Genomic DNA, 22,342 nt, shown 5'->3' on the forward strand with positions numbered 1-22,342 from the left:
TCACCTGGATGGCTTGTTTTCCAGGCTTAACATAATCTCTCTCTCTATATATATATATATTTTTTTCTTTTTGGGCGGTGAAACCGCCCCTATAAGTGAGATTTGGAAAAATGTACATTTTCCTGCGCTGTGATCTGGGCCCAGGAAATTAGTAGAATTATCCTGCGCTGTGATTGGCCAATCACAGCCTATTCAGGACTGTGATTGGCCAGTGTCACATGACACATGTGCATAGCCCTATATAAGCAACCATAACTTGAAAAAAACCAAAGTTTTGTTTTTTTCAAGTTATGGTTTTGTCCATCATAAAGAGTGTTTCAATAAATGTATTTATCCTTTGTACATGATTGATCGACTCCATTCAGTATTGTGATTAGCTAGCAAGACACCGCCCACTTCACACAGGGTGTGATTTTTTAATTCTTTCTTTCCTTTCTCGGAAAGCTCTATGGGGGAAATTAATGGGTTTTCTAATTGTGGCACTACAAAATGCTATGCCCTATATGGGAAGGGGCGATCCTGTGGGATCAAACTACTTACTGCTTTTATCAGCGGTGTCCATAGCTGAGTGGTCAGTGAGCACGCCTGGGCAGCCAGTGGCCCTGGTTGTCGCAGGTTCAATTCCAGGCCAGCGATGTGTCCCTGAGCAAGACTCTTAACCACAAATTGCTCCCGAGTGCTGCACAATGGCTGCTCACTGCTCCTAGTAGTTATAGGATGGGTAAATGCAGAGGACAAATTTCACGAATGTGCAAATATACAGTGACAAAAAAACACCCCAAGGAGTGGGCCCTATATCATATTATTGCAATTTAGAATCTCTTGTGCTGTGGTGAGAATTGTGTCTCCAGAGGAGGTAGGAGTTTCAAAGTGTGTTTCTGGTTTTATAACAATCAGAGGTTTATGCACAACCGTTACTGTGGTTTATATTACCTGTCTGCTCCCGGGATTCTGATTTAACGCTGATTCTGTATTGTATAATAGAGGTGCCAGTCAAGCAGAACCTGGTCAGGCCTAGCTCTTACTTTGAGGATATACTGTATGTACGGTACCTCAGGCCTAGGAGGTAAGGTGTTGGGCTCGGCAGCTTTATTTGATCAAACTTTTAATGACGCTTGGTGATGTTTTAGTCATTCACTGATGTTTTTTGTATTACAGGCTGAACTGGTGTCTCTCTGCCATCTTGTTTTGACAGGGTGACACTCGCCGATGTGCATGTCGGCGTCATCTTGTTTTGACAAGGGGAAGTTAACGGTTGTGCGTGTGGGTACATATGAAACATCGTCTGCTCTCACGAGAGCAGAGGATGTGGTCACAAAGAAGGCTGTATGTCCCGTCTAGCACTGAGAAATGACAGATGTTGAAACCGTCAACCTAACCACATGCCTTGCAAACAACACCTGCCTCTCTGCAACCACCATCTCTGCAGGCATGGATGCCTATCTATGTTGGGTGGGTAGGGTACTCAACAACAAGTCAGACACACATCAACCAAGTTTTAACCCCTTAATCAGAAATACCTGATGAATGTCAGTTGGCAATAAAATACTTGTCATATCACCAGATGTTACTTATGATCTTTTGAAAGAAATATATCAATGTATGTATTATAATTTTTTAGAACAGATGGCCTCAGTTTAAAGTTAGCTCCATGTCCTAATCTTTGAAGCTGAATGTTATTGTATCTTGACAAAAAGGTCACGGTTGATGGCCTTGGATCTGATAATTTGTACCGAATAGATTTTCTTTATCACCAAAGTACATGAAGAACTGGAATATAATTAATGTGATCTGAGTGCAGCTCATGTGTGACTCCTGTTATTTCCTCATGAGAAAATAATAATCTTCTGAGGCAGGTTCACGCTGGTCCCGAGGAAGACTAAGCTAGTAACTCCCATCATGATTACTATCATTGACTATGCAGATGATATTTCCCGAGTCTCGGACACAGCAGAGAATGTAAGGGAACTACTACTGGCAGTAGAAATGGAGTTCAGGAAGATCGGCCTCATAAGCTCAATGCCAAGAAAACTAAAGTATTGGTATTTAACACAGAGGACATCATTGCCACTGCCGACGGGACAGTGCTCGAGGTAGTCAAGGACTTCAAAGGACTTTTACTTTTAGTAGTACTTTAAGTATTTTTAAAAGCATGTACTTTTGAATACTTAAGTATATTTAAAAGCAATTACTTTTTTACTCTTACTTGAGTAACATTTTGACTGAGCTACTTTTACTTGTAGTGGAGAAAATTTGACCAGTAGTCTGTACTCAAGTACTGGGGTTGAGTCCTTTGTCCACCTCTGTTCCCAGTCTAACCAAACCTGAACATGACAGGACGGTGGGCGATATGAATAGATGTTTTTGTCTGGGTTTTCAAATTGCTCTGTGATCAAACAAAAGGTAGCCTACCCCAGAATCTGCTGGTCCATCTTCCATACATGGTTGCTCACCTCTGGTAGGGTGCTTTAAAGACCTGATTTAAACCCTAGCTCATGTCATTATCTAACTGTTAGAGATTCTACATGTATACTACCTGGTTGTTGAAGACCCTGTCCATTTGGCTGTTTTAACAATGTCTATCACAATGTTATGCCTTCCGCTGATTCAACTTAAAATACTGTCATTAATAGAAATATAAAAGTTGTGTAAACTTCTTTATCATTTTGTGGTGGAAAAACGTATAAAATAGGGCCCTGATGCATTCTGAGGCCCAGGGGTCCATGCATGGACTTAGAATCCGGCCCTGGTGGATGTGTGTTGTGAGTATGTGATTGCCAGCCACATATTGTCTATGGTAACCTATAGCAAGGGTTCCCAAACTTTTCAAGCCGTGACTCCCCAAAATAATCATATGTGAACTGGGGACCCCCCAAAATACTTATATTTGAACTGGGGACGCCCCACACTGACAAGCACTTGGAATTGTAGGAGTTGAGGCATTAAACATTTAGTTTGACTCAGTTCCACAGATACATATTGTGAAGAAAAAAATGCCGAACTACAAGCTCACAGCGCCTCGCATTGCAAGTTGTTGTGAGCTTGTAGATCGGCTTTTTTTAAAAAAATCTTAGGTAATGTTCTTTTGTGTGTACTTTGTTGGTTACTTTTGATGTACCGTAGTAGCCTAATGGTCTTATTAATTGTTTGTTTTTTCATTTTAGAGGTTAAAAAGGTCGTAAAAGACCTTAAATTGTCACTATAAATGTGCTGATACCCTGTATACACTTATACTGCATGTTGTTTTGTTTACTGTTGAGTAAACAAACAAAGATTTTGGGGTCCCCCCAAAATCATGTGGCGACCCCACTGGGGATCCAGACACCCAGTTTAGGAACCCTTGACCTATATAGTACATGTTGTTAGTGCTGCGTGTTTGGAATATTCAGAATCTAGTGAAGCATCAGGATGTTATCTCTCGTACCAGCTTTAAAGTTAGAGACATTATGATGTCTCGTCTGCAAGCATAAATTTATTCCATATTTACATAAATGTATTTTGCCACCCACTGACTAGTTTATTCTGAAAAGACGCCTCTGCTCCCCCCACCTCTCTCTGTCTCTGTCTCTATCTCCAACTCTCTCTCTCTCTCTCTCTCTCTCTCTCTGTCTGTGTGTGTGTGTGTGTGTGTGTCTCTCTCTCTCTCTCTCTCTCTCTCTCTCTCTCTCTCTCTCTCTCTCTCTCTCTCTCTCTCTCTCTCTCTCTCTCTCTCTCTCTGTGTGTGTGTGTGTGTCTCTCTCTCTGTGTCCCTCTGTGTGTCTCTCTCTCTCTCTCTCTCTCTCTCTCTCTCTCTCTCTCTCTCTCTCTCTCTCTCTCTCTCCGTCTCTCTCTCTTTCACTCTCTCTACCTCACACACAACAAACGCACGCTCTCACGCTTGCTCGAACGCATGCACACACAGTTTACACATTGCATCATAAAACCTTAAATCACACGCATGCACACACAGTTTACACATTGCATCATAAAACCTTAAATCACACGCATGCACACACAGTTTATACATTGCGTCATAAAACCTTAAAATACATTATAACTTGACATTTTATGTGAAGTTATAACATTAAAAAAACTAAAATGGAGGTAAAAATAGCTTTCTTAATTATAGGAAGAAGTGAAATAACGTTACACAATTAGTTAAAATTCAGTTGTCTTTACTTACCAACAGATTCTTCCTGCGCCACTGAAGGATACAAGAAAAGTGGAACGTAAAATGATTTGAGAGACCAGCCCTGTATGTAGACAGGGAGTGGTCTAATAGATCTGTCACTGTCACGTATTTGTTCATGCTACATGTCTTGTCTGTTCTCATTGTACTATTGTGCTGTGATCCTTATCTCAGAAAATATTTTATTTTATACAACCATAATCCTTGTCCTGCAAGGTTTTGCAATCTCTTCTATATACCCCACATATAAATATTTGAATTTGTCAAATCATACAAGACCTTATTGTCTCCGCCAGGCCGAAAGGCATGGCCGGGACTATGTTTTGCACCCTGTCTGTCCGTCCGTCCGTGTGTCCGCGTGTCCGTCCGTCTGTCTGTAAGCAGCTAATCTCCGGCACTGTTGGCCCGGTCGATGCGAAACTGTGCACACACACTCCCTGGATGCCAAAGCAAAACCTCTGCCCTGAATGTTTCATATTGGCCTGTTATAGTGCCACCAGGAGGCCGATTTGTGCAAAACACATTTTTGATAACAAAAATCGGGTCATGTGATCAAGACAGATGTGTCCATCCTAATTGGCTAACATTGGCTTCCAAAGTTTGCAGAATGGGTCCCTTTTGAACAAAATGCCTCAAATCATGAACGCAGCGTGTGATTTCTGTGAAATTTTGCACGCACATTCCCACTAGGCTGAGAAAGAAATGCCACCCTTTTCACATTGGCCTGTTATAGCACCACCGGCAGGTATAATTTAACAAAACAAATTTTTTGAACAAAATACCTCAAACTAGAAAGAAAATGTTTAAGACATTTTAAGTGTGCCTGCCGCTCGCCAAGTCTTGTAACTCCCTTTGAGTACTTGTAAGTACTTTTACTCAAATATATACAGTAATAGTACAACACTGCATCTGGAGCAGCAACAGAATAAAATATAAAAGAAGAAATATGTATGTGTAAGTGGAAATTACATATAGGCTAGGTACATAGTACGTACACAGACATGATTATGAATGGAGTACGATAAAAGCAAATCATGTGAATTAGATGCTGTTAAAAGCGAGGGAAAAAAGATGAGTTTTGAGTTTGGCCTTAAAAGCCCCGATCGACTGGGGGGATCGGATGTGGAGGGGCAGGCTGTTCCAGAGTCGCAGGGCCGTGGCCATGAAAGAGCGGTCACCCCTGGTCTTTTTGAATTTACGGGTTGGAACCTCAAGCAAAAATGTATCAGCAGACCTCAATTCCCTGGTTGGGACATATGGTTCTACAAGTGCGGAGAGGTAGGATGGAGCCAGCCCATTTAATGATTTGTAGATAAATAAAAACACTTTAAAATCAATTAAAAAATTTACGGGGAGCCACTGTAGAGAGGCAAGGACAGGGGTAATGTGCTCACGCCTTTTTGTGCCTGTAAGGAGGCGGGCAGCAGCATTTTGTACGAGTTGAAGGCGTCTGAGTGATGTATGATCTAAACCGGTGTATAGAGAGTTGCAGTAATCTAATCTAGATGAAATGAAGGCATGGATAGCCATCTCCAGTTGGTGGCGAGGGAGGTAAGGCTTGATCTTGGCCAGAAGCCTTAACTGAAAAAAGCTGGTTTTAACCACAGAGCTGATGTGTTGAGTGAATTTGAATGAACTGTCAAGGGTTACACCGAGGTTTTTGGCAGATGGGCGGATAAGAGGGGTGACGGTGTCCGGGATATTGCAGGGTGGGATATGGCCAAATAGTATAATTTCAGCTTTATTTTCGTTAAGATTTTTGGTATAGTATATAGTTGGCCATAGCTGAATGGGTAGAGAGGCTGCCTGGAAAGAAGGTCCCAAGTTTGATTCCCGGCCCTGGCTAGCGCTATGTGTCAAAGTGTCCCATATCAAGACAATTAGCCCTGCTCCCCCCGAGTGATCTGACCACCTGAGCAGCCATCACCTGGGTGAAGCTGGAACTGATTTACCCCCTTGGGATTAATATGATCTACATTATTACTACACCATCTAACCTGGGAAATTATTTGGTAAAATAATTTCTATATCTGACTGTCCCACATATAGGCTACAATCAGGGGGCATTGGTAACTCGTAAAGTGTCGGCATGACTTGCTCATTAATATCTTTCAGGAGATTTGTTGTGTTGATCCGTACATGATTGCATCAGGTGAGGATGCACGACACTAATAGCGTGTGTTACCTGTTTTTTAAGCTACTACAATTTTTCAACCACATCTAATGAGAGTTGAATGAGTTTGGGAACAGACCTCATGAGACAAAAGACATAGTATACAACACATTATTTTTGATGGGAAAATGAATTGCAACAACTATGCAGTAAGTGAAGAAAGGGAACTTGGAAAGACACTTTCTGACAAACCATTAATCATTTGACTAGACCTTTCCAGCAGACATAGAACTGAGAAAAAGGAACTGAAATCTCGGCCATAATGTATTTGTGTACCAAACATGGAACTGGATAGAGCTCTCTCATCATTATTCTACAGTAAGTATTTGTCTCATCAGCAAAAACTGCACGTGATGGTGAAGAAAGAGAACTTGGAAAGACACTTGCGGACAAACTACAGGTTACTTCCGTAACCCCGGTTTTATATATTGCGAACAAACTGTTCACATATGGGATTCAGCGCCCTCTGGCGCTGATACAGAAGCTTCACATTAACTCCCTCGGGCCAATTCCTATTGGCCCGGTGGGCCGTCAGTCGCTTTCCGGAAATCCCTACCCCCCCGAGGGTATAAAGGACCCGGAAAGCGGAAGTTACGTTCTCTTTCACACCAGCTTCCTTCTGCCGAGCAAAAAGAAGGGCGTTATTGTGAACAGTTCGTTCGCAATTTATAAAACCGGGGTTACGGAGGTAACCTATAGTTTTATTACATTGCTCTCTCACTGTTCACACATGGGAGACATAAACCCCCTGAATGTAACCGCAAAATCGCGATACCCACAACCTGTACCAGGGCCCCGCCCCTTGGCACCCAGGCGCCAACAGACCCCCAGGGTCTGAGGCAGAGATCATGACATTAGTGGGGCCCTGACAGACCGTAGTCTGCCTTATAAACTAAAAGTTAGTGGAGGGCCCTGACAGACCGAATTGCGCCTTATTAATCTAAGGCCCAAACGTCGGCCTATCAAACACTAAGGTAGAGGGGCATGAACAGATCCTACGTCCGTTCTAAGCACCTACCCACCCTCAGGTGGAAGCCACGCCCAGGACTGCGTCCGCCATGGAAGACGACGCCACGTCCAGGCTGTAGAAAACAGCGAAAGTCGATGGAGACGACCAACTCGCTGCTGTGCAGATGTCCTGAATAAACACCCCTTTGAGGAGGGCCCAGGACGTCGATACACTTGTTCTAGTAGAGTGCGCCCTCAGGCACTGGGGCTCCCTTACTAGTGTAGGCCAGGCAAATAGCCTCCACAATCCAACGGGAAAGCGTGGACTTAGTCACCGCCATTCCCCCTGACCCGATCCTCCTCTGAGGCAAACGGAGGCGGATGAAAAGCCACCAGCTCAGTTGGCATAACCACCGCTAGGTGGTTTTTGGGGACGAAAGTCGGATTAGGTTTGAGAACAACCCTACTGCCATCACCAGCGAACCTCATGCACTCCGGAACCACCGAGAGGGCATGCTCACCCTTTTCGCTGTTGTCAGCGCAACCAGGAGTACTATACCGTCTTGAACGTGAGGAACTTTGGTTCCACCGTCTCCAACGGTTCAAAAGGAGGACGAGAGAGTGAGTCGAGTACCAGGACCAAGTCCCTCGTGGGAAACAAGGACCGTGAGACAGGATGTTCACGCAACGCGCCCTTCATGAACTGGCACACGAGGGGCTGTTTTCCCACGGTTTTCCCATCAAAGCCGACATGGTTGGCTGAGATGGCCGTCAGGTACACTTTGATCGTAGAGAAGGCATTCCCCAGATCCAATCTATCCTGTAGGAAAATCAGGATGTCAGCGACTGAGGCCTGGAACGGGAAGTGTTTTACTGCCAGAAAAACCGCCATCAACTAGGGCTGTCCTCGTATTGCGGTCCCACAGACCCCTGGCCGCCCGGCCCTCGCAAGTTGCATCCCAGCCTGTCAGGCTGGCATCGGTGGTGATCATCTTCCTCGAGATTACCCTCCCCACCGGGACGCCCTCCGACAGAAAAGAAGATACTTTCCATTGTTGGAGGGATCGCATGCATTCCGCGGACAACGCCACGCGGCGAGAACCCTGAGTGCTGGGATCCTGAGGGAGCCCATCCATCTCTGAAAAGGTCTCATGTGTAGCCTGCCCAGGCGTACTAGGGAAATGGCCGACGCCATAAGTCCCGCCGCCCTCATGCAGACCATGTACTGGACCTTGTGTCCCAGTTGAAAACTGGCTAGACATCTCAGGAAGGAAGCTATTCTCTCCTGAGACAGGCGAGCCCTGAGAGAGACCGCGTCCAGCTCGATACCTATGAAGGTAGCCTGATGGGACGGGGTGAGCACGCACTTTTCTAAGTTCAGCATGAACCCCAGGGAGGTCAGGTGCGACACCACCATGCTGGTGTGGTGACACGCTTCCTGGTGCGAGTCCGCACTCAACAACCAGTCGTCTATGTAGGTCGCGATGCGGACTCCCCTCCGCCTCAGAGGAGCTATCGCTGCCTAAGTGCATTTCACAAACACCCTGGGACTCAGGGACATTCCGAAAGGGAGGACCAGGTACTCGTACACACGACACTCGAACTCTAAGCGCAGGAATTTCCTGTGCGGAGGGTAGATAGGGATGTGAAAAGAGGCGTCCTTGAGATCTATTGAGCTCCACCAGTCGCCCTGGCGGATTGTGCATAGTAACGCTGTTGCCGTCAACATTTTGAACTGAAAGATTTTCAAATACCTGTTGAGAGCTCTTAGATCCATGATGGGACGTAGTCCCCCCCTTTCTTCTTGACGAGGAAGTATCTTGAGTAGAAACCTACTACCTACTAAGACGGCTTCCTCCCAGTAGTACTTCCCGCACGGCGTTCTTGCGCAAGAGTGATGCAATCTCCTCTCACAACGTCACCGCCGCTTGGCCACTCGCGTGTGACAACAATACTTTGTTGGACATGGGTGGTTTCCTGGAAAACTGTAGCCTGTACCCACGTGCTATTGTACGAAGCACCCAAGGGTTGGCGTTGCATTCTTTCCATCGCTCGATGTGGAGCGACAGGGGATTTGGATAGTCCAGTACCTGGCCTGTAGACCTGTTTGCAATTTGGTGTTGGGGGAATTTCTCACCTGAACTGAGTCAGTGGGTCCCTAGACATGAAAAATCACGGAGGTGCTTGTCCGCCAGAGAGGCACGAATGGCGCAATGGCCAAATCAAAAATGGCCGCCATCGACTATGATGAAAATCCAACTTTTTTGTTTTTGAGTGTTTAAACACATGTAATACCTCCATTTAGACTAATTGTGGTGTGTGGAATTCATTTCTGATATTGTTATGACCATTTTGGGTGATTTTGACCTTGAAAGGTCATGGTCAAGGTCATTGTGTTATTCTGAAGACCTTGGCCATAACCTGGCCATTGTTAGGAGTAAAAACAGGTGCAATAAGTCTTATCCAACTAATTCATGACATTTAGAATTCCTTTCTGGTATTGTTTGATCATTAAGGATCATCTTGTCGTTGAAATATCAATATCATTATTCAATAACTCGATTCTTTTTTTTAACTTTTATTGTACTTTTTCCTTTTTTTTTTTAACAAAAGACAAGAACATGAAACATTTTCCAATTCTAAATATCCCCCTTTGACTTTTATTTGAATTGGGTGCTTTAATTAGAAAATAAGACATGAAAATAAAAGTGATATACAAATAAAATCATAAGACAAAATCAAATTAATTTTTTTCTCATACAGTGCAGCATATATGTGTGCATGCAGTTTAGTGTGATGGGTTTTTACATGAAGGTTTTTCCTGTTTTCCATGGCAGAATATAATGCACGGAACTCCAGCAGCACGGCAGCCACATCGCCGAGTGTCACACTTGCCTGCACACTTGAATACTGTGAGCAGACTCGGTGGTAAGGGCTTCAGACATTTGGATGGCAGGAGTGTACCAAAGTGCTCCTCCCATCCATGTTCCATTGCCTCTAGTCTTGCCTCAGGTTCCTTGGCCGTCACAAGCAGGTGGCAAGCCCTATGCACCAGAAAAGCACCTCGTTTGATGTGACCTCTGATCACACTACTTGTGGGAGGGAGAGCATCAATTCCAGCACTGGCACTGGTATAGCTTTCTACCCTGAGGTCATCAAACGTCTCAGCAGTTGTACTTGACCTAGCCCCTGCCCAGACACGTACCAAGTACTTCTCTGCCAATGCTGTGTCTTGTTCTGTCAAGGTGTCTGCCTCTCCAAAGTTTGTATATTGTACTGGGTCAGAAGTCATAGCTGCATGTTTGGTCCCCACCTTGCTCATGCAGTCTTCTCCAGTCAGGATATGTGCCTTGATCACTGTCTTGGCTAGTGGTGCTCCAAGATGAGAGACTGTTTGATGCAGTGGAAGCATGCGCCGCTTCTCACCAGTGCCATACTGCTGCCAGATCTCCTTCATCCCCAGTGCTTGGAAGTATGGGGTGTAGTACAGCAGTAATGCGAAGGTGTATGTATCATTGGAGACTATGATAACTCTCTTGCTCTGTTTCACACGAACAGCCCACTCCACATGCACCACCAGTCTGGTATCAGCCTCCTCAATCCAGTTCAAGAGGTCTGGGATCTCTTCACCACCAGCTGCCTTTGCTGGGAGCACCTCATCTTCAGAGACAACAGAGCTGACAATGATGGTAGTATTGCGACAGGCTCGACTGCACACCATATCCCGAACTAGCAGCTGGAGATTCCGCTTGTTCTCCTCAGATGCCCAGAACTTGTCAAGTTGCTGAGGGATAGGTGTGTCTCTGTTCATGCCAGTGATGTCGATTCCTGTTCTTGAGTCTGTGCGCCGCATGCGCTCCCCTTCCTTTAGAGACATCTCAATGTAGGAATCAAGTATGAGATGGATGAACTCTGGCTCTTCACAGAGGGATAATGTTGAGCTGATGATGGCGTTGATGACAGCACCTAAAGTAGGGAATCGTGCTAGTGGCATCTGCCGTATTTTCGACATGAAGTCTACCACAACATGAGTGGCAAGAGTAGACTTTGGACTCCATTGGGTGAGGTCAAGTTCAGGCTCAATTTCACTGACAAGTTTTGACTTGTTGACATGAGCTGGAAGGTCACCTTCAAACAGGCGAGATGCTGAGAGCACATCATGAGTTAGTACCTGCCGGATGTTCATGCCCCGCTCCTTAGCAATGTCCATACTCCTATGTGTCTCGGCCATGTCTTTGGATGAGACTAACTTCTGCTCCTTCAGAATGGTTGTTGGTGTCTTCTTCGGTTGCTCATTGAACTGCGGTAGCTTCCGCTTTGGTATGGTTGTGCTCATTTTCTTGGTCTTCTCAACTAACCTTTCCTGTCTGTATGAGCAGTAGACACGCTCCCCATTTGTGAGACAGTTGAGCAAGCGTGGAGCGACCCCTCGGTCAACAGCTTGCTTTGTGAGCAGATTGTGCAGTGGCACAGGCACATTGACCGTTATTGAGTATGGATTCTGACGCTCTAACACAAAGTCCAGCAGCTTCGACACATTCCGGTTGAATGTAAGGCGGCGAGTGGTACTCAGTGCATGCTGGAGATGGCATTCTGTGTGTTTCATGGTGTGGTTGTTGGTGAGAAGGTTGAGGACATTGGTGATTGACCCAATCTCGTGGAACAAGAGCTCAAACTCTGCCACAGAATTTGCATTGTGTGTGTGGCTCCTACTACATAGTGACCTCCTGGACCCTTCGACACTCGCTGAATGGTCTGCTCGACCTTCATGTCACCTCCTACAGCGCAGAGCCAGCCTGGTCGATCCTGAACAACCCACTGGCCTATAGAGAAGCGCCGGTAGAGCTCAGTATGTGTGAACTCTAGCACCTTGATTTGTTCAAGATACCATGAGCCATGACGCAGGTAGTTTATGCAGTCATTCTGCAAAGATTGGCATGGAGTCCTCGACAGTAGCCGCATGTAGATCCCAGTTTCCTTCTCTTTCAGAGACTACAGCATTCTTGATGACGGCCACCAACTCTAGCCAAACTCCAAAGAATTGACTTGGCCTCGCACTCCTTCTCAAACTCCAGAAAGTCCTGATTCAACTTCTCCAATTGTCCAATCATACTACAAAATAAAAGGCACACAGGTGTAAAGTAAAACTCCAACTAAGAAACAAGGAATACACAATAATTCAAAATCAAAGGAAGGAAAAAAGTAAAACATTATCTAAAACTACTAAGAAAGAACACTAGAAACACAACAGGAATACAGAACAGACACAGATCATGACATTAATTCCTACATAGTCTTATTTGCTAAATTCAACACCCAATTATAAAAGTTAAAGGGTGATGTTTAGAATTACTTTTCTCATGTATGTCTTTTGCTGTAAATAAAACAAATTATTATGAAAAAAAATACAATAAAAGGGACCGTAAAGTACAAAATCGTAATTTAATTATTGAAAAATGACATTGACATTGATATTTCAATGACAAGATGATCCTTAATGGTCCAAACAATATCAGAAATTAATTCTAAATGTCAGAATTAGTTGGATAAGACTCATTGCACCTGTTTTTTTTGGGGCGGCAGTGGCTCAGGGGTAGAGAACTGGAAAACCGCAAGGTTCCCAGTTCGATCCCGAGCTGGGGCGCTCCCCTAGAGTTAGTGTCGAAGTGTCCTTGAGCAAGACGCTGAACCCCTAATTGCTCCCGATGAGCAGGTTGGTGCCTTGCATGGTTTCCTCCGCCATCGGTGTATGAATGTGTGTGTGAATGGGTTAATGGCACAATCAATGTAAAGCGCTTTGGATAAAAGCGCTATATAAATGCACCATTTACCATTTTTACCATTTTTACTCCTAACAATGGCCAAGTTATGGCCAAGGTCTTCGATCTAACGCCGTCTCCACTAGCGCCGTTGAAGATCTCCTCCTCTTCCTCGGTGACCGTGGACGGAGGCCCGAGGTCACAAGATCCAGCCGAAAATCCCCCGTCTGGGACTCCAGATGAAGTCCCTGCTCCCCTGGCAGGGCGTGACAATGTCATTTACCCCGCTTGGAGTAGCGACCCCTGTTGAGGCCTCTCTGGGGCCTGTTGTGCGGGGGGCGTTCACAATCGTCGTCCAGACGGTCGCGCTGTTCGCCTCTGCCAGCGGCTGGTGGGGCAGAGTGAGACTGGCTCTGGCTAGCCGAACTGACCTGTCGGACCGGGGGCCTGCCCCTGTCTGGCTGCCAAGAGGGACGGGTCTGGGGCTTAGAGGGAGGTGGTCCGGAAGGAGCCTGTAAACAGGACAGGGCCGCCTCATCCTGGGCCTTGCGTATCGCGTGGCTGTCCGGTAGATAAACCATGACGCCTTGGAAGAGGTTGCCAGCGGTTATCTTGAGGTTCTGGAGGTGCTTTTTGTCGTCAGGGCCTTTGAAAGAGACGTGATCCAGCCAACGTCCTCTCTCGTGGGTGACGCACATGCCCAGGACTCTACCGGTCCATTCGGTAGTATACTTATTGAGGAGAATTATCTCCCGTTGGAGGCGCCGCATCTCAGCCAGTTGTTGTCGTGTGGCGGCGTCTCCCGCCTCAGTCATAAGCACCATCAGGGACCCCTGTAGCAGAGCAGCGGCGTTGAGGGCTCTGGCGCTCAAAGCTGTCGCTTTGTAGACCGCCCTGGTGGCTGCGGAGCCGGCGACGTCCTTCTCACTGGTGAGGCACGGTGTGTCTTTAGCCGTGGAGAAGGGGGCCTTCTGGCCTCGTGGCTGGCTGTGCAGCATAAAGGTGGCCAAGCTGTGGTCCATGGGCGGGAAGGCGGAGAGGCCGAGCTCGCCTACGGCCGCGCAGTCGATGTCGAAACGCAGCTTTTTAGGATCGGCGTCGGGGGCTAGGGGAGAGCTCCAAGACGCCGCGAGGCCTGCACCGAAGCCTTTTGCCAGGGGAAGTTTACACTTCTTGGGGGCCTTCTCCTCCACGGAGCCTAGTCCCTGCCACTCGGAGGCGCTGGTGGGGGCCTCCTCGGCTTCGTCAGCGGGCCATCTGAGGCCGCACCTAACGGTGGCTAGTTTGTAAACCTCCAGCAATGAGGCCTCGCTTCTCTCAGTTGGAGGAGGTGCGCCGCTGTTGGAGGAGGTGCGCCGTCATTGTGCCGTCAATTCTGTCGTGGGTGCCCCTCGCAGGAGAGCGGGAGCTAGGAGCTAGGAGCTAACACTTTCAGTGCAGGTCTGCGTCCGTCCCCTCCGCGGAGAGGACGAAGCCGATCCGGTGGATCCAGGGCCCGAGCGGAGCCGGCTGCTGCGGAAGGGCGAGCCCGGCGAGAGAGGGCCTCCTCTCCTGTAGCGTAAGCGGCGGGCTGCCTGCGGGAGGAGAAGTAGCGGGAAGCCGCGTCGAACTCCTCCGGTTCCTCGCACATGGCACGAGAGTGAAGGTAGAACCTCTGGGCCTTGTTGAAACGATTCTGGAGCTCCGAAGGGTGGAGGCTAGCGCAGTCGGCGCACCTCGGAGGCTGCTCGTAGGCCGCGGCGTCTGCATGGGCGAAGCCCAGGCAGATAATGCAGTAGTCGTGAGTGTCCCACTCATCCAGTAGCTGGGCGCAGGGACGGGTGCTGCATCGGCGACGGGGGGGAGATCCATGCTGGCACCCCGGTCGTGGCGATCAGCAGCAGCGGGTAGAGCACGACGAGAGCAGGAGGAGGCTAAGGCCAGGCCCGGCTAGGTTAAGCTAGGTTAACTAGGTTAAGGCTGGCGGTTGCTAACCTGGAGGGGCTAGCTAAGCTAGCTGCAGCGTCCGTCCGTCTGTTTGTTTTGAAGAGAAGAAAACTGCGTCTTCCACGCCGGGAAGAGGACAGTGTAGATGAGGGAGAGTAACGAGCTCCGGGGACTCTCGGTGGACTGAGAACCGACTCGTCGTTGTCGAGTTCGTCAAATTCCCCGCAGGCTCGTACTGTTTGTAGTGATGTGATTTTGTGTAGCTCTGTGTTCATCGAGGCAGAAGAAGTGAAAGAGAACGTAACTTCCGCTTTCCGGGTCCTTTATACCCTCGGGGGTAGGGATTTCCGGAAAGTGACTGACGGCCCACCGGGCCAATAGGAATTGGCCCGAGGGAGTTAATGTGAAGCTTCTGTATCATCGCCAGAGGGCGCTGATTCCCATATGTGAACAGTGAGAGAGCAATGTAATAAAACTTTGATTTTTGATTTGACATTTCCAGCAGACAGAGAACTGAGAAAAATAAATGAACTAAGGAACTGAAATTGCAACCATTGAAATATCAAAATATCAAGTCAAGTGCAATCATTAGTATGTTAATCATAAATAATGTTATACATATTAAACTATTGACTATTATCTTTGCATTATTTGAATTAGGGGTCTATAATAAGCATAAGGCATGCCGTGGCTAAATAGATCTCATGCCTACAATGAAACTGTTGGGGCACAGAGGGGGCCCCCTTCTGTTCTAACCCTCTTGAATTAGCACTCACGTCACAAATGTGTTTTGTTCTGATTAAAAGGGAGCCGCACCTGGCCATCAGTAGTGTGGCTGGCTGGCTTGTGTTTGCCTGGTGGTGAGTTGGGTCATAGGTGTGGGAGAACGTCATTGATGGTAGGCACTTAACCTGTTTCTTCTCTTTTAAATGTAGCTTGACAAAATCTAGATGTTACGTATGTAACCCCAGTTTCTTTACCTTCGGAGTGATATACTCACTATGCGATAACATCGCCCCCTGGCGATGCACAGAGCAACACACATGGACTCCCGCGACAATTCTTTTGATTGGCTAGGGTCATGTTACGCGTTCCGGCAACCCAGAAGGGGTATAAAACCCCTTGTGTAACTAGAACACGCCCTCTTAAGAACTTCCCTCTGCACGCCAAATGCGCACATAAGGGGTTTTAGGTGAGTATATCACTCGAAGGTAAAGCAACTGGGGTTACATACATAACCTCTAGTTGTCTTTTCCCTTCTCCATGATATACTCACTATGGGACTCATAAACCCCCCTGGGGCACTAAGTAACACGACCCTACAGATCTGCACGCCCTCGGCCCCCAGGTCCCGCCCCACCCCCAAGGGCGCCCCGGCCCTCTGGGCCAAGGTGCGGAAAAGTACCAGAAGGAAAGACCCTGAGAGACCACACGGTCTGCCTCATTCAACTAACGGGCAGACACGAGTCTATCCCATACTAAAATGAGGAACAGGGCCTCCTCCCCCAGGACCCAAGCCTAGCTGGTCCAGGGGTACCTAAAAGGAAGTATAAAAACCAGAAGATAAAGCACGGCCCCTAGGCCTGCTCATCTCTCCCCTGGCTCGAAACAGCTGCTACCCCCAGGACAGTGTGCGCCATCAAAGATGCCGCCACGTCCAAGCTGTAGAAAGCTGCAAAAGTAGACGGAGATGACCAGTTTGCCGCTGAGCATATTTCCTGCATCGAAACCCCCTTGTAAAGGGCCCAAGATGCAGCCACGCCCCGAGTAGAATGAGCCCTCAGTCCCACCGGAACTGTAGAGCCGCTACTCACATAGGCCAGTCTGATCGCCTCCACGATCCATCTGGATAATGTCGGCTTAGCCACTGCCTTCCTCTGACCAGTCCGGCCAAAAGAGACAAAAAGCTGTGTCGACCCACAGCCGGCCGCCGTCTTCTGGCAGTAAAGCTTTAGAGCCCTTACTGGACAAAGACAGTGCAACCGCCTATCCTCCGCCGAGGCGAAAGGCGGCGGATGGAAGGCCACCAGCTCAACAGGGGCTCTGGCCACCCTCCCGGTCTTAGACACAAACGCCAAGTTGGGTTTAAGCAGAACCCTCTTGCCGTCGTCTGAGAACCACATGCATTCCGAACTCACTGAGAGTGCCTGCACGTCACTGACCCGCTTAGTGGTACACAGAGCCACCAAGAGGTGGCTCTTGGTGAGTCTTGAGACTCAGATCCGCAGACTCAAACGGCTCGAAAGAAGGACGGCAGAGTGCATCCAGCACCACCGCCAGGTCCCACTTTGGGAACAGAGGCCTGTTAACCGGCCTGGCTGTTCATGAAATGGTGCATCAGCGGATGATGACCAACCGTCTTGCCATCGAACCCCTCGTGACAAGCGGAAATGGCCGCCAGGTACACCTTAACAGTTGAAAAAGCCAGATCCTGACTTAACCTGTCCTGCAGGAAAACGAGGATGCTGCATACTGGGGCCTGGAAAGCCAACACTGACGGTGACTGTTCCAAACACCAAGACACAAACATGTTCCATCTGATGTCATACGCCAACCTTGTGGAGACGGCCCTTGCCCCCTGTATGGTAGCCACCACATCAGGAGGAAGACCATGCGAACTCAAATTCGCCCTTTCACGGGCCAGACCCACAGGTCCAGGTCCTGAGGGCGCTCGTGGAACACCTCGTCCCCCCCCTGTCTCAGCAGGTCTCTGAACAGGGGGAGGGGCCACGGTTCGCCGGAGAGGAGGGGAGTAATTTCCGACCTCCATACTCCCCAAGCCGGGGCCACCAGTAACACTGACAAACCCTGGAGCCTGACCCTCTCCAGCGTTGGAGGGATCAGTTCCATTGGTGGGAAAGCATACAGTAGTACGTCCGGCCAACTGTGTGCCAAGGCGTCCAGCCCAAGGAGAGGTCGCCGTCCTTCATCGAGAAAAAGCGAGAGCACTTCGCGTTCTCTCTGGATGCAAAAAAATCGACCTGAGGCCGGCCGAACCTGGCCCAAATCAGGTCCGCTACCTGTGGGTTGTGGGAACACTCCCCGTACCGAAGCCTGCCCCTGGACAACAGGTCCGTAGCCAAAGCGCAGGAACTTTCGGTGCGGGGGGTAGATTGGAATGTGGAAATAGGCATCCTTGAGGTCTATGCTCGTCCACCAATCTCCCTGTCGTATCGTGCGTAATAACGTCACGGTTGGGTTGTTAACATTCGGAAATTGAAAACCCTCAAATATCTGTTGAAGCCCTTCAGATTCAGAATAGGTCTCACCCCCCCCTCCCTTTCTTTTTCACCAGGAAATATTTCGAATAGAAACCCAAAAGGTTCTGATCCGGGGATAATTCTCCGATCGCCCCCTTGCTCAGGAGAGATACAACCTCCTCCCTCAGCGTCACGGCCGCTTGGCCCAACGCGTGAGAAAATAACACTTTGTCTGTCATAGGAGGTTTGCTGGAGAATTGCAACCTGTAGTCCTTTTGTACGGTGCGTAACACCCAGGGGTTCGGTTTGCAAACTTTCCATTGATCTAAGCACTGAGCGAGTGGGTTCGTGGGGGTGGTGGGGGCTGCTGACGTCACCAGCTGCTTGGAGCGCGCGCCCGTTCCCATAGGAATCGGTGACGCTTTCGCTCTGATTAATGGGACCGTACGTGAGACGTCCACTAAGGACAGCAGAGGTAGCGCTGGTCCGTTCGTCAGACATGGGGAAGTCACGTGACCCAATACGGGATCCTTCTGTGATGTCAACATCCGCAACGGACCGTTCGTTAGACATGAGGAAGTCACGTGACTCAACACAGGGACCCTCCGACATGTCAGCATCCACCCTGCCTTGGTTGCCGCCATCTTGTCGTCGCACTGAGAGTGACGACAGAGCGACCCTCCCGGAGGGAGGCGTTTTGCCACCCTCCAGAGGCGAAAGAGGCACAGTACTCAAACGGCTGTGAACACGCCGGGCCTCCCAACCCGCCATCTTGGAAGGACCGTGGGAGAACCGAGCGGCCATTTTGAGTTCCCCCCGTCCCACAGTGGCGCTTGGGCCCGTCTGAACACCGCCGACACAGGCTCGAGGGGCTCTACGTCCCCCGCAGAACGCTACGCTGTGGACCCAGGAGGATCGACCCTTCCGGGACTGGTCATAGTGACCTCCTGGGCGTCCTGGTAGGAGGTGATCTCACCTTCTTCTTCCTCTCCGTCCCCCTCCTCCATGTTGTCATCGGCTCCGTCGTCGTCGCCACCGTCGGAGTAGACGCTTCCCTCCGGCGTGTCGTCCCACTGTGGGATGGAGGGGGAGGGGGATTGAGAGGCGCCGCTGCTGTAGTGGAGCTGAACTCCACTGGACACCACCGCAGCGGCGGGGGTTGGCGTCGAGGAGACGGCCCTGGAGGTGACGCCGCGCCGTCCCTGGCTAGCACCACTGCTCCTCGGGGCGACGCCTAAAGGTGGGCCCATGGCCCTTCGGCTTTCTTCCTCTAGCAGGGCTCCAGACCCCGCGGCGAGGGGAGGTCTGCTGTGTCCACCACTGGATGTAGCTGCGAGGGCCCTAGCCCTCGAGAGTCGGCCGTCGAGGTGGAACACTCTGTAAGTGGCGCAGGCTTTGCAGGCGTCCTCGTCACCTGGGTACCATCTGGCGACGAATGCATGGTTCACCCCCTGGCAAGCAATGTAGACACGGTGTGGGTCGTCCGCGGCGACGAGAAATGCGCAGCCCTCCAAGCCGCACTGTCTTGGAGGTTCCATCTTGACACGTGGCGAGAACAAAGGACTAACTAGCCACTTAGCCTAGCTTGGCCCTAGCTCGTTGCTAGCGTAGCTTCCAAGCTAGCCCTGAGCCACGGATGGAAAACTGAGAAGATAGGAAATAAATAAATACATATAAAATAAGCCTTAAGTGAGAGTGCTTAAACAGAAGATTTAACGAAACTCCCGTAGGGGACACAAGTGACCCCGCTTTGGGTTTTGAGTTGAAATTTCGTGTAGATTTTCTCCGGTAGTGTCTTTGCTCGTGCGCACTGCGTAGCAGAGTGAAGTAAGAGGGCGTGTTCTAGCTACACGAAGGGTTTTATACCCCTTCCGGGTTGCCGGAACGCGTAACATGACCCTAGCCAATCAAAAGAATTGTCGCAGGAGTCCATGTGTGTTGCTCTGTGCATCGCCAGGGGCGATGTTATCCCATAGTGAGTATATCATGGAGAGAGTTCCTTGATCTTACAGGCATCTGACGGTGGGATAGGTTGTTTTTCCCCCCCACCTGTCGTACAGCCTCGTATGCCAGTCTGCATGTGGAATCCACTGAAAATGCTGTAGTATATATGCCCGGCCTGTGGGCGCTGTAAAGCTGCCACAAAGCTCCAAAAAGATAGAAGAAGAGTGCGATGTAAACACAAACAGCAGGTTGTATACATAGGTTTCCGCGCAACGTCATCACAGAGCAGAATGCGCAATCTGCGCATGCCCGGGGTAGAACGAACCCGGAAGTGCCCTTCACTCTGTTGTTGTGTTCGGGAGTTAGATAGGCATAATGCTGCTATTATAGGCATAATAGGCATAATGCTGCTATTGTATACAAATAAAAGACGAACAGATCCAACTTCCGACAAATCATTTTTTATTGAGTAAACAAGATATTACAAACTGCATAATGTAATCTACTTTAATTAAACCCGGTGAAGACCATTTCTTTTATGAATGTAGATTTGACCAGAGCTGTTGCGGGTAATAGCGCCCTCTATAGGCTCACCCCTCCACTGCGCGCGCATATCCTCTCATGTTTACAAACAGGAAACCCGTCTATAGGCTGTTCTCCATGTCCACTTGTTGCTGACGGTGGTAGTGTAGGAGCAGCACATTTTGCTGTAAAAGCCCTATCGTGTTAAGTAGCTTCTGCAGCATGAACGCAACGCTGACAGGGGCCGCCATGTTTGTTGTTGTTGTTGGGTGAGAGGTGGAGCTATGGCATCATCGGTTCAGGAAAGATGCGTCTTAGGTGTACACACGGAGACGCAAGGGTGGCGTCTTCAGAGTTATTCACTCTGGGACCCGGTTTAAAAAATGTGCATATTCGCAGACCCAAAACGCCGGCTCCGTGTGGACGAAACGTCTAAATGATTAAAAACTTTTGCGGATACACCTAAAAACGTCTCCTTGTGGACGTGGCCTGAGTAATGCGAAGGTATATCTGAGGTATATTTGGCTTCGGCCGTGCCAGTAGTAGGGGTGGCCATAGATGTTTTAGCTTTAGTGCATGATATCCTGCTTGCATGCTCATTATTGTGAAGAAACCTAGTGTTGTGTGTATTTAACATTATTCTTGTGTCTTGCAGTGAATGATTGATGTGTGCCTTGTGTCCGCGGTGGCGGTGAAACCTCTTTCTCCTCACTCCCTCACTCCCTGCCTCCCTCCTGTCTGCAAGGACACCTGTGGTACCCCTGGCTACTGGTATAGTGGTATAGTTGTCATTTTAACCCCTTTTGATACTTTTGATACATTTTCTACTACATTTTATATAGTCTTTGTATTTGATAATAAAATGTATTATTATTATTATTTATCATTTATTTATTTATATTATTATTGTTTAATATATTTCTAACCTCATGACCTTGACCTTCCAGTTTGAAGTCTTATTGATAGCTGCTTTTACTCTGCCTTTAATTATAAATAAATATTATTTTTAAACTGGAAACGCACGACTCTGCTCCTCCTTATTATCAACCTGTGGTTATATTATGCATTGTGCATTATATGTGTTCTCTGGGTGAAACTCCCAGGGTGGCGTAGTCTCTTATTGTCACGACTGCCACACCCACTCTACCTTTCTCCCCCTCTTTCTAGTTCTCTCATCTGATTATAGGAATGGAGACAGGGGTGCAAGACAGGAGGCGGAGACGACCAATCAGGAAGTATATAAAGCCAGGCTCAACGCTTCATGCTTGAGCCTGGCTTTGCAGATGATGACCAACCGTCTTGCCATCGAACCCCTCGTGACAAGCGGAAATGGCCGCCAGGTACACCTTAACAGTTGAAAAAGCCAGATCCTGACTTAACCTGTCCTGCAGGAAAACGAGGATGCTGCATACTGGGGCCTGGAAAGCCACCACTGACGGTGACTGTTCCAAACACCAAGACACAAACATGTTCCACCTGATGTCATACGCCAACCTTGTGGAGACGGCCAAGGAGAGGTCCCCGTCCTTCATCGAGAAAAAGCGAGAGCACTTCGCGTTCTCTCTGGATGCAAAAAAATCGACCTGAGGCCGGCCGAACCTGGCCCAAATCAGGTCCGCTACCTGTGGGTTGTGGGACCACTCCCCGTACCGAAGCCTGCCCCTGGACAACAGGTCCGTACATCCTAATCCCGGCCCACCGA

The 22,342-nt window shown here is 48.6% G+C and overlaps 1 protein-coding gene across 3 annotated transcripts in view; it reads right to left on the reverse strand.

The window, feature by feature from the left end:
• The window catches only part of LOC308083933 (guanylate-binding protein 1-like), a 53,257-nt gene extending 49,055 nt beyond the window's left edge, over positions 1-4,202 (reverse strand). For all 3 annotated transcript variants that reach the window (XM_080426359.1, XM_080426358.1, XM_080426357.1), the window contains exons 1-2: positions 4,163-4,202; positions 541-703 (exon numbers count right to left, since the gene is read on the reverse strand). In XM_080426359.1, the coding sequence (XP_080282485.1) occupies positions 541-562 (22 nt within the window). In that variant the 5' untranslated portion in view covers positions 563-703; positions 4,163-4,202. The remainder of the gene's footprint in view (positions 1-540; positions 704-4,162) is intronic.
• Between the last annotated feature and the right edge of the window lie 18,140 nt (positions 4,203-22,342).

Source organism: Gymnoscopelus braueri (assembly GCF_963280865.1).
Source record: "Gymnoscopelus braueri genome assembly, chromosome: 4".
Classification (NCBI taxonomy): domain Eukaryota; kingdom Metazoa; phylum Chordata; class Actinopteri; order Myctophiformes; family Myctophidae; genus Gymnoscopelus; species Gymnoscopelus braueri.